At 36.9% G+C, this 12,226-nt stretch overlaps 1 protein-coding gene across 1 annotated transcript in view; it reads right to left on the reverse strand.

The window, feature by feature from the left end:
- The window catches only part of LOC140154653 (uncharacterized), an 18,614-nt gene continuing 6,388 nt past the window's right edge, over nt 1-12,226 (reverse strand). Inside the window, exons 7-11 of the mRNA XM_072177219.1 lie at nt 11,389-11,547; nt 9,575-10,074; nt 4,253-4,442; nt 2,726-3,571; nt 1-674 (exon numbers count right to left, since the gene is read on the reverse strand). Of these exons, the coding sequence (XP_072033320.1) occupies nt 411-674; nt 2,726-3,571; nt 4,253-4,442; nt 9,575-10,074; nt 11,389-11,547 (1,959 nt within the window). The 3' untranslated portion in view covers nt 1-410. The remainder of the gene's footprint in view (nt 675-2,725; nt 3,572-4,252; nt 4,443-9,574; nt 10,075-11,388; nt 11,548-12,226) is intronic.

The following is a 12,226-nucleotide window of genomic DNA, read 5'->3' on the forward strand; positions in this document are numbered from 1 at the left end:
ATTACCTACTTGCAACCTGTTTTTGATCACTCTTCATAATCAGTTCATTTTGAAATGGCCGAAGCTCAGTGGTGTGGTGATTATAGGATTGCCAAATTTAATATCTAATACTAGTACTACATCCAAACAAGAACTATTACTGTTATAATGAAAGTCTCTGTTATAATTAATAAGGCCAAAATAAAAAAAAAATTGTCTGTCTCAAAGCTTGCAAAGATTTCCGAATCCAATGCAAAATGCAATTTTCCCCTTGTTTATTTAATTCATTTAAAAGAATATTTCCCCCAATTTGAACAGTCAAATCTCTGAAAACTGAAGGTAACCATAAGAAACAAATGCGCACTGCAAAAATGAATGGACACAACAGCTTTGAGACATAATTTTATTTTGTTTAGGCCAAATGATTATAATCACAAATCCGACTGCGCCAGTTTCCTAAAGCTGCTGAGTCGCACAGACATCATGAGACATTTACGCTTGATCCGCTCACATTCAGCTTCCTTTTCTTGAAGTTGCTGCTGACATGAGGTCAAGTCGCTCACCTTCTCCTGGAGTTTCTGCTCTTTGAATCTGAGTTCCTCACACATACTCTGTACTAAGCCTTCCAAGTATTGAATCTTCTCAGCAGGGGTCATTTTCTCTTGATTTCGGACACATGAAACAACATCTGAACCCTGGCAAAAAATGTAAAATAATTAAAAATACAATTTATGTACAGCAAGCAATATCTTATTGCTTCAAAATGATACAGTTATTCACATTATGTTATCAGCAAGACCAAAATAAAATGACAAATTGTGCTATTCAAGTTGAATTCCACACACTGCTTATAGAAGACATGACCTTAATCTTCGACAAAGGGAGTGTGAATTTCAAATGGGGTTATTTGAGTATGTGACTCCTTTCAAAATCTACACTCCCTGTGTGGGATATTTAGGCGATGTCTTCCATAGGGTGTATGGATTTCAACTGGAATAACCCATTCTGCAGGAAATTAAATTGACCAATTCTGCAGAACAGAAATAATCTTTGAACAGAGAAATAACAAAATTCCTCAAGTTATGCATGAAGAAAGTAGGAAATGTTATTAAATTAAGCCTGGAATTGGGCAGACCAAGCAATTATGACAAAAATGGCAGGGCCAGGGATAACATGGAGCGACACAGGCTGTTTTGTCTAAATGGAATTTTTCTAAAATTTTCACTTAGATTGAGGAAGCACATGGCAATACCCGCGTGCCCCTATGATACTATGCCACTGACCCCATCTACCTTCTCTCTCGCACCTTCCTAATTTCTCTGTGTCCACTTCTTCTCTTCTCTTTCTCTCTTCCTTTTCCCTCCCTCCATTACAACAAGTAAATGGACATCCTTCAATGCATGACACATGGCCAATAACACGCCGTATTTTCATGCATAGCTTGGTATGGGCTAAATGCATGTACCCCATTTTTGAGAATCTCCTGTTCCCAACAGAAACAAATTTTTGATAAAGTAACTGTTTCCTATGTAAATTCAATATTTCCTCTAACCATCAATACCAAACATGTATTCTTTTGTGAAAAAAATATGCATGTACCCATTGCTTGAAACCTGTAAGTTTTACAACTCGCCACCCTCTGTTCTGGTCAAGTTCCATTGAAAACACCCACCGATGAAGCGAAACCTCAACGGCCGGAGTCGATTGATGTGTCACTCATCCACTCCATAGCAATAGTAACACGCCCAATAGTTTCTGTCGACCCTAAAGCACATTCGAGCCAAATATCAAGGCATTCGACATATTTTTACCATAGGTACCTGTCCAATATTCATAGGCATCTTTCGATCTCAAACATTCCATCAAATAACATGCTAATGACCCACTCTGCAGCGCGTGATCGACTCATTTTATGAATGGCATGACGTCATTATACACACATAGCGGTAATGACGATCTGGGAGCACGCACTTTCAATTGGGGGGTTTATATCGCTTTTCGTGCAATTTTTAATGGTACTATAATATTCATTGATAGTTTAGAGCAATTTGTTTCTGGTTTTTATTACCTTTTTCCTTGCATCGTGACTTAATAATGAAATATTATCAGTATTCCAAAATTAAGTTTTAGAATTTGGGAAACATTACGTTGAAATAAAATCTGTGAATATAAACTAAATAAAATATTCCGGTTCATTTACTAAATACACGATGCAATGTTCGGCGGGGCTTGATGGGTAGGCCTAGTTTTTGTATTTTGGAAATTCTGTTTATTGGTTTTCTTTTCCGTAGGCCTTTACAATTTATGAACAGATATATTAAAGAAGAAAAATATTCCATTTATTTGCGTTTTTGCAATAAAATAAATGCCTTCGTCCGGGCCTGGACGAGGGCACCCCTCCCCGAATAATGATTGCAGTTTCTCCTTGGTCCGTAACTCATTTGTTTGTCCATGTTGATGATGAGCATGCGCTGTGCGGTTCTCTCTATCTCATTTACATACGAAATTGATTGCTTTCATGGGGTCACATCAGGTCAATACGTGATAGCTCAACGACCAACTGTTGTTTATTCATTACTTGTGAAACAGCAGCGCGTTATGATTGGACCCTTTGGCTGTATGTAAATTAAGCAAGGCTAATTATAGTTTGTCATCATGCCTGTGTTAACTTGTTGTAATGCTCACCACCACTGTATTATTGAACATATTCATCCAATAACTCTGCAGTTTACTAATTACATCTTACCTTATCCAAACAGTTTTTATCAGTGCCGTCTTCTGCCTGTTCATTTGTACTTTCTTGTCCTCCAGATTCTTCAAATATTGGTGGTTTCACAGGTAATTTATCTTCCAGACTAACAGTTTTCAGACTTCCGTCACTGACACAATGCTCCTGGTGGGTTAAGTCTTTGTTCATATTATTTGTAGGACTTGCACATTGTGTGCTGCTGCTGCAGCCTTCGAGAAGACCTGCTGCATCAACTGTTGCAGTTTCAGTTGCAGTACCATTCTTAGTCTGATTATCAGCATTGTCTAACCTAGAATCAATATCTAGCATCCTGTCAACATCTTCATCTGAAGCATAGGTTGCCACTGAACTGGATCTTGAAGTCGATCTTGACCGTGAAGTAGTCACGTCCAGAGATGGTGGCAGATTGTCCGAGTTTAATGTCAACGAGTCATTAGATGCGGATTGATCAAGTGCAGATGACAGCGGGGGAGTCGTTCCATCTGGGATAGGGCCATTTACAGATCTAGATGCTAGTTCTGCTGCCAGAGCTGTAAGGCTATCGGCTAAAGACTGCATCTCAGCAGCAGAGGGGGTTACCCTTGGGGTACTGGCATCAACAGCTGTAGGATTATCATCCACAGCTAACAGTGATGACCCTACTACCGATGAGCTGGAGTCTACTACAGGTTTAGCTGTGTACACATGTTTGCTGGTTTCACTCCACTTTTCTACAGTTGGAAGGCTGGTGTTGAATTGCTTGTAGCCACCTTCAAAATGATCCGAGCAGACACGGTTGTGTGGCTTGGGATCCGCATATGGACAGCCAATGTTATCAAGCCATAGTGTTCTTAGGTCTATGTCCTATTGATAAAGAAAAATACAAACAACAATTGATTTACTTCATATGGATAACCAGAACTAGACATGGAATAAAATATGTACAATCCACTACATAAATAAATGTCAGTCAGTGAGGAAGGGCATCCAAGAATTGAACCTGGGACAGCCACCAGTTGTGAAGATCAGTTAATGATCGACATGGACCAGTCATATTACAGAAGAACACAAGTAATTTTTAACAACTCAATTAATGCACCCAGGAATGCACTGCAACATGATGGCGAGCGCATCATTTTACAGAGTGGGAGGGAGGGAGATGCTTTAATCATTAAAAATAGAAAATAAAACACATTTATACTCAAAGAGTACTGACTCAAAATTGCCCGGTGTGTAGCACTGTGGTAAATGTGGCCATTTTGGATTGTTGCTCATGAGGGGAAAATAAGTACAACTACTCCGGCATTTCTTCGGCAAGAGCTGGAAATCATTAAGCTTGGGAGTTTATGTTCGCGCAATCAGCATTTAACCCAGATTTCTGACATACACTCACAACACAAACAACAACGCACTTTGAATCAAAGTTTGTCAGGCTCATAGTGAAATTATCCCAAGGTACACTATTTGCCCTCCATGAGTGACACGCAAACATGGCAGTGTCAGGACTTTCTGGTTCTACCTCATAGACACAAAGCAACATCATACCTTTGGAATTCGGTACCACTTGAGTCCAGGGTTATGTCTCCTAGTATTAGTGCAGCCTGGTACAAAGCACTGGCCTCCACCTCCAACTCGCTTCTTTTGTTCTAATCCATCTTGTGTCAGGACATTACTCAATGAAAGGTCCTCATTGGCTGTCTTACTTGTGTTGTCAAACTGACCACTAAAGGGAATACTGTGTTACCATGAAAAATAATTTAAATAAGAAAAAAAAAGGATTAAATTGTTATTAAATGTATTATGAAACATGTGCACATCTATCTCAATACCAGTCACACCTTATATGACAGCGTTCAAGCTTTGACTTACGTTTGGTGGCCAGAATGGTGGGAACTTAAAGTGAACGATATTCTACTTAAGGTTGGTCTGAACCCTGGAATTATGAAAACTTTCGGGCCTCATAACTGCTAAATTATTAGTCTAAAGAATATAAAAGTATACATTTTAGAATGGAAATGACTTGATGAATTCATCTGTGAGGTCCAATTTGGGCCAAAATGCTCATTTTGGAGAAAATCCCAAAAATGGGTTTTTGGCCCAAATTTTTAGATGCAAGCGTAACAAAAAAATTGTTTGGCCAAAAAAAATGTTTTATTAATTTTTAAAAACTAGATAAAAATATCTAGGGACGGTTTTTTCATTTTCTTGAATTTTGACCAACTTCACCAAAAATATTTGAAATTTGGGCGAAAATCAGGCTATTTTATGATTTTTTTGCTATTTTTGGTTCAAATTTCTCAAAGTTGGTCAAAATTCAAAAAAATAAAAAAACAGTCCCTAGATATTTTTATCTAGTTATTAATAAAAAAAATGTTTTGGCCAAACAATTTTTTTGTTACGTTGCACGAAAAAATTTGGGCCAAAAAACCTGTTTTTGAGATTTTCTCCAAAATGAGCATTTTGGCCCAAATTGGACCTCACAGATGAATTCAGCAAGTCATTTCCAGTCTAAAAATGTATACTTTTATATTCTTTAGACTAATAATTTCCCAGTTATGAAGCCCGAAAGTTTCCATAATTCCAGGGTTAAAGGAACATTTTCTAGGTTGAAATTTTGTGTAGAAACTGAATCTGACATAAAAATGCATAATTATCAACTTCAAAATTTCCCCATAGCACTGTACAGGCATATTTCTGCCCGAAGTCCTCAAATTTGAGCGAAAATTGGTGCAAAAAAAAAAAAAGTCCTTCAAAATGGGGCTACTCAGGGCTAAACAAAAAACATGTTGCTCTAGAGGGAGGCATTGGTAAGGGCAACATGTCTTTTGTTTAGCCTCAAACCTCCCAGTTTGGAAGGACTTATTTTTTTTGCAAAATCTGTGACTTTTTTCACGCCCTCAAAATCCTTAGGGGTGGGGGTAGCATTTTGCAAGTTATTTCCTTATCTGTAGATCTACAATCCCCGAAAAATGTCGTTGAAACGCTTTAGGCATCTTGAATGAAATCCAAAGTGTACTTATTTAATGTGGATAAAAATGTTCAATATTTGGAATTAGAAGAAAGCTGGGCCATCAATTAACACTTTTCCTTCCCCCCCCCATCATTCAATGTTGCGACACTTTGGAGACACGCTGAACACATTTGCGTTTCAACATTGCGGGGAGTGGGGGACTAATTTTCCCTAAAGACGCTTTAATGTTTCAAGACATATTTCGGGATTGTATGAGGCAAACGCTAAAATTAACATCTGATTTTAATCTTTTGGCTATAACTTTAAAACTACTTGATAGAATCACTCCAAATTTTCAATGAATATTAGTTAGTGCATAAGCTATGATATGGGTATAAAATAAAACAACTAATTGTATCAATTTTGACTATATCGCCCTGCACTACAAGCAGGTTGCACCCCCCACCTGTGTATGTCTACAATCATAGATTGAATACAATAACGCTCTTTTCAAACATACTAATCTTACAGATGTGAGTGATCAGCATGATATAGTTCAATGCATAGGTATCAAGCGTGAGCGCTGCAGTGCAGGGCAATATAGTCAAAAATGACCTTTTTCACCTTTTTCAGACCAACGCCCCGAGCAAAAAACAAAACAAAGCGAACCAATAACAAAATCGCATTAGTACGCTTATGAAGTAGGCCTACTCATGCAGAGATATCTTTAAAATTGATATTTTATTTGGCGTGAAATGGTAAAAGTGCGATTGTAAATCGTCCCATTGAATCACATAGTGATTTGACGGTTTACCCTAGCCTAATACTGAATATTAATACAAGGAGTTTCTTTAATTTAGAAATGGTAAACCGTTGACAAAATTCATAATTTAGGCCGATTTGGTGTCAACTTTTATTTGTAAAGTGTTTTGTTTGAAAGCTTGTTAAAAACTACATCTAATTTTACTATTTTACATTTTGTTAGCTCTAACATTATTTACATTTTACTGATTTTAGCAAATGTAAATCGTCTGTCGAGATTTACCATTTTCATAATCACGAGAATGCAATGCGCACCCATATATCACGTAATCCCGTAATTATTTCAACATGACAGCGTGGTGTAATGGACAGTACTTCAGACGGTGAAACGGAAGGCTAGTGGTTCGAGCCTCAACAGTTTCACCTTTTTTTTTTTTCTTTTTTTTTTGTGTGTGACTTATTCAAACCAGTAAACTATTCTTCTGTATTCATGACAATTGACATTGTGAAACACGAAAATAAGTTTTAAAGCCCTAATTCATCTATGGCATGATAATTGATTTTTTTTAAATTGTAATAAAGACACAAATAGATCCGGACATCTTTAAAGGTTATGAATATGGGCACTATAGCAATTGTAAGATAAACTATTCTTCTGTATTCATGACAATTGACATTATGAAACACGAAAATAAGTTTTAAAACCCTAATTTATCTATGGCATGATAATTGATTGTTTTTGTTTTAAATTGTAATAAAGACAAACATAGATCCGGACATCTTTAAAGGTCATGAATATGGGCACTATAGCAATTGTAAGATAACCCCCCCCCCCCCCCCCACACACACACACCCCTACACACACCCACACACACCCCCACCCCGTTCAAGTTTCATACGTTTCATAAGTATTTTACTTATAGAGTGCTTGCACATAAGGTCATTAGTTCAAATCATCTCCTCTATAGGCACGCTCCAGAAGATATGCAAATGGATGGAGTACAAAAGAATTATTTGACCACTACCTAAATAAAAGATGAGTTGTTTTATTTTGTGCCCACATCATAGCCTATCTATTAATGAATAGTCATGGAAAAATTTTCACCTTGGTACCTATGCATTGAACTATATCATGCTGATCACTCACATCTGTAAGATTAGTATGTTTGAAAAGAGCGCTATTGTATTCAATCTATGATTGTAGACATACACAGGTGATGGGTGCAAGCTGCTTGTAGTGCAGGGCGATATAGTCAAAATTGATACAATTAGTTGTTTTATTTTATACCCACATCATAGCTTATGCGCTAACTAATATTCATTGAAAATTTGGAGTGATTCTATCAAGTAGTTTTAAAGTTATAGCCAAAAGATTAAAATCAGATGTTAATTTTAGCGTTTGCCTCAGACAATCCCCGAAAAATGTCGTTGAAACGCTTTAGGCATCTTGAATGAAATCCAAAGTGTATATTTAATGTGGATAAAAATGTTCAATATTTGGAATTAGAAGAAAGCTGGGCCATCAATTAACACTTTTCCTTCCCCACCCCCATCATTCAATGTTGCGACACTTTGGAGACACACTGAACACATTTGCACGTTTCAACATTGCACGGGGGAGTGGGGGGACTAATTTTCCCCTAAAGACGCTTTAATGTTTCAAGACATATTTCGGGGATTGTAGCTTACTTGTTGTTTATATCACCATTTAGCTATTGAAATACTGAGCAAAAAATCACTTAAAGCATCCCTATAGCTCATACCATTGTGGAGATATGGCCTTTTCAAATCGAAAATGATGCGAATATTGTATTTTTTTCTAAATCAATTGTCACCCGAACCCTCAAGTTTCTACCCCTGCTACAAAAATAAAGAAATATATGGATCCCATTTAATGCTTTTAATATCACAATTGTACCCTTGTTACACAATTAGCATAGAAAATTAGGCATTATTTGATAGTTTTCATGTTCATACACTCACAGGAAATTTGCAGGTCAAAATTATTGTCGCCCCAAAATGGCAACTTTCGGCCAAAATAATGATTTTTTCTCGAAATCTATAAAAAATAGGGAGTTTTAAGTGCCATAATCTGAAACTAGAGGATATTTTACCCTTGGAAACATATAAACATTAAAGAATTTTGGTTCTTTTCACCCCTAAATACTTTTTTCACACATTTGGCCACCAAACGCAAGTCAAAGCTTGAACACTGTCATATGTTCAATCCAGACTGCGATTTTTGCCAGTTTATGTTAAATTTGAGTTGAAAATTGATAAAAGGTATAAAATACAGTCGAATTTTACACAATTTGGCCTACAGTTAGAAAGAAAATGTTTTTGAAATAATTACAAACTCTTCCACACCTTTACCACATAATTTAAATGTAACCAGTAGCTTCCTGGACTTACTTCTTAAATGATCAATGTACTATTCTGCACAAATAAACTGTATTATTTAAGCAAAATAACCAAAACTGGACAAATATGTCCTGAAGGCTCTGACTTACATTGAGTTTTAGTGCTCCTGCACACAAAATGATTATAAAGCTATCACATATGTGAGTGGACGCGGCGAATCAGCCGTAAACTCAGCAAATTGTATTCTGAGTTAAAGTGTAAAATGTATGTGAAGGTCGTATTCATAGGTGTATCAATTCGTTGCGACAAGTATCTTATCAAACGCTGTTTAAATCAATCAATAATACTACTGCTGAAGAGGATAATAAGCTTCTACCTATTTCTATAGAATAGTTCTTGTCTTTGTTTGCTTTGGCTAAATCCTGTTCAAGTGGGAGATAACAAAGCATTGTATTTTGTCTAGATATGTATAATTAACAATGAACAATGAGAGGATATTTCTGAACCTCGTTGACTTGGGGATGATTTGAAATGACCGCCAATTATGACTGTTGGATATTTATTACCAGAAATGTAGAAAAAGAGACACATGTAGAACCGATAAAAAATACAATTTTGTCGAAGGAACAGAGTTCAACAAATCACAACCCCGCTTTTGGATATCGTTTGAAGTCAAATGATATACCATTTTAAAGCTTATGGTATATATTTTCTAAACACGAAATAAAACAAAATTGACCGGGGCCGACATTACGGCTGATTCGCAGCGTCCAGTCACATATAGAAAATCCTACCTGATTTCATGTGATACTTCAACGTCATCCTGATTCACATAAACAGGTTCTGTGTCTTCCCTATATGTCAATGGCAGAATTGAACGTTCCCTGATTGGCGAGTTTGAATTCTCTATCCGAGTTGCTGTATATAAACTTGTAGTTGCATCCCCACTAGCCCCTGCCATACCAACCAATTCCATTTTTGGAAGATGTTGCTCAAGTCTCTGAATCTCTTCTATACCCACTTGCTGTAGCTGCTGCTGTTTCTGCTGATGCCAATCAAGATCCTGAGCCATCTGCTGACGTCCTTCATCCGGAGGAGCTAAACCTTGCTGATAATCAGCAGGAGGCATAAATCGTCTATTGAAAGGTTTATCGTAAATGGTTGGGACGCTATTTTTGGAAAACTTCATGCCACCTTCAAAATGTGCTGAGCACACTCTGTGATGATTCTTGGGGACAAAGTCTGGCCGGGTAACAAAGATGAAGTCTATCCACTGTTGTCTTATTGTGGGATCCTGAAATGAACAAAATGGAGAAGGCAACTCAGGCTTCATCTTTTTGGAAAATACTGAAAGCCTTTATGATTGGACCTGTGATCATGTATCATCGATGTACACATCTTCACAGTGTGATACTGTAAAATTCAATGTGCGCATCAAATAAATACTTCATAAGGGGATTCAATCACAAAGGCGTTTGGAATGTTCAGAAAGGGTGAAAATCACAACAGATTGGAATAAGGGCAGAATAAAGTAACTAATAATGATAATGAATGACAACCTTCAACAAATAATTATTACTAAAACTAATAAATGATATAAGAAAATTGACAAACAGAAACTTTTATATTTTGAAAATATGCAGTAGAAGATGAACATCCTGCACTTGTAAGAATCAACTTCAAAATTAGTATGTTTAGTGTATGGTTCAGCAGTGATGCAAACACCACAGTTATTCACTGAATTGGGCTATTGACCACAGTAGTTGAAATCCATTTAACCCCCCAAAGGAAGACATAACCTTACTCTCCTACATAGGGGTATAGATATCAAATGAAGAGCTTTGTTTCAAAAAAACACATCAAATAATCATCAAAAAAATCACTGATATATTGGGGTTTGCAACAAAAGCAGTTTTTGGCGGGATGCTTGGGTAGGATGAGCATCCCGCTAAAAATTGCTTTTATTGAAAAACACCTTATTTTGATGATTTTTTTTATGTGTTCTCAAAATTGGGTAAGGGTTTTTGAAACAAAGCTCTTCAAATGAAGTCACCCATTCGGGTAACCCCATTTGAAATTCATATTCCCTGTGTGACAGCTAAGGTCATGTCACCCTTAGAATGGATTTCGACTGGAATAATTCAATGGGCCATTTGAAGATTGCATAGCATGGCTCAGAGAATCTTGCAACATTAGCTACATTTGGAAGTGTCAGTCCATAGCAGCATCTATGTTGTATTTCTGTTTTTGTTTCCTTGACAATTGAGTGATTTCTTTGCTCAAACAGACCAAATCATTCACTCATGGGTACTATTTATTATTAAGCACTTGTGGAACAAGTTTTGCCTGGCTTGATAAGATCATGTCACACATTTAAAAAGAAGAGGAAAATGTATGTAACGGGTGTGAGTGACCTCTATTGAAAAAAGAGGAACTTTGTACAAAAAAGAGGAAAAGCAATGAAACATGCTCAAAATGGGCTGAAAATTAAAGAAAAAGCTACAATTTGGCCTCAAAGAAATTCCCAAAAAAGAGGAATTCAGCTTAAAAGAGGAGATTTCACACCCCTGATGTAAAACAATAGTAAAAAATACCAAAAACCACTTACAGCTGGAATCCTGTACCACCTTAACCCAGGTGTTCTCTTGGTATTATTGTGACATCTGGCAATACAGCAGGTAACACCACGACTCTCACCGGGGACTTGTTGTTTGGGAGACCGTTCAAACATCTCAGGACGCAGCATTGTTGGCCCATATGGGTGAGCCTAAAGTAGAATTATAACAAGACTGGTAAAACTATTTCATTTTGCAAGAAGCCAAGATTTACAAATTTAAATACTTCTGAATGTATACATTTTTGCATTTGACCAGTGTATCAGTAGTGTAGGCAATTCAGCAAAAATCTGACTAGGAAAAAAGAAAGAAAAGTGCAGTGATTTATGATACGCTACAAACAGCCATAAATCCACAGGCCTCAGTACACTATACAGGAAATTAGCAGACCACTGTGGCCCAAGACACACCATAACAACCATTATGCTTCAACCAGGGATGCAGCTCTATGTAGGTACATACCCTTCTCAGCCTACATCTGCAATAACCATTGCAGCCAGGATTAGCCCCCAATTTCTTATATCAGAAAATATCAAGTTAGTTCCTTGCCCACGGGTATTTCAAATTAGCTCTATTATTTCATGCGATCAAAACAAGGATTATGCTGGGGTTCTAGTCCACGTAACCACATACCAATTAATCAAGAATCACCATTTCTCGGACTGTTTATGAGTAACATTTTATTTGATATTTCTGTTGTCAATTTCAGTTCCTGAGTTTTTTCCCTTTTATCCGAATCTAACACAGAATAATTAACCTACACTTAGAGCCACAAACTGCCTGGTAATGAGACTAGACAAACAGCTGGGAGCTGACTAAAGTTATCTAACT

This window comes from Amphiura filiformis, chromosome 6, assembly GCF_039555335.1.
Source record: "Amphiura filiformis chromosome 6, Afil_fr2py, whole genome shotgun sequence".
NCBI classification, from domain to species: Eukaryota; Metazoa; Echinodermata; class Ophiuroidea; order Amphilepidida; family Amphiuridae; genus Amphiura; species Amphiura filiformis.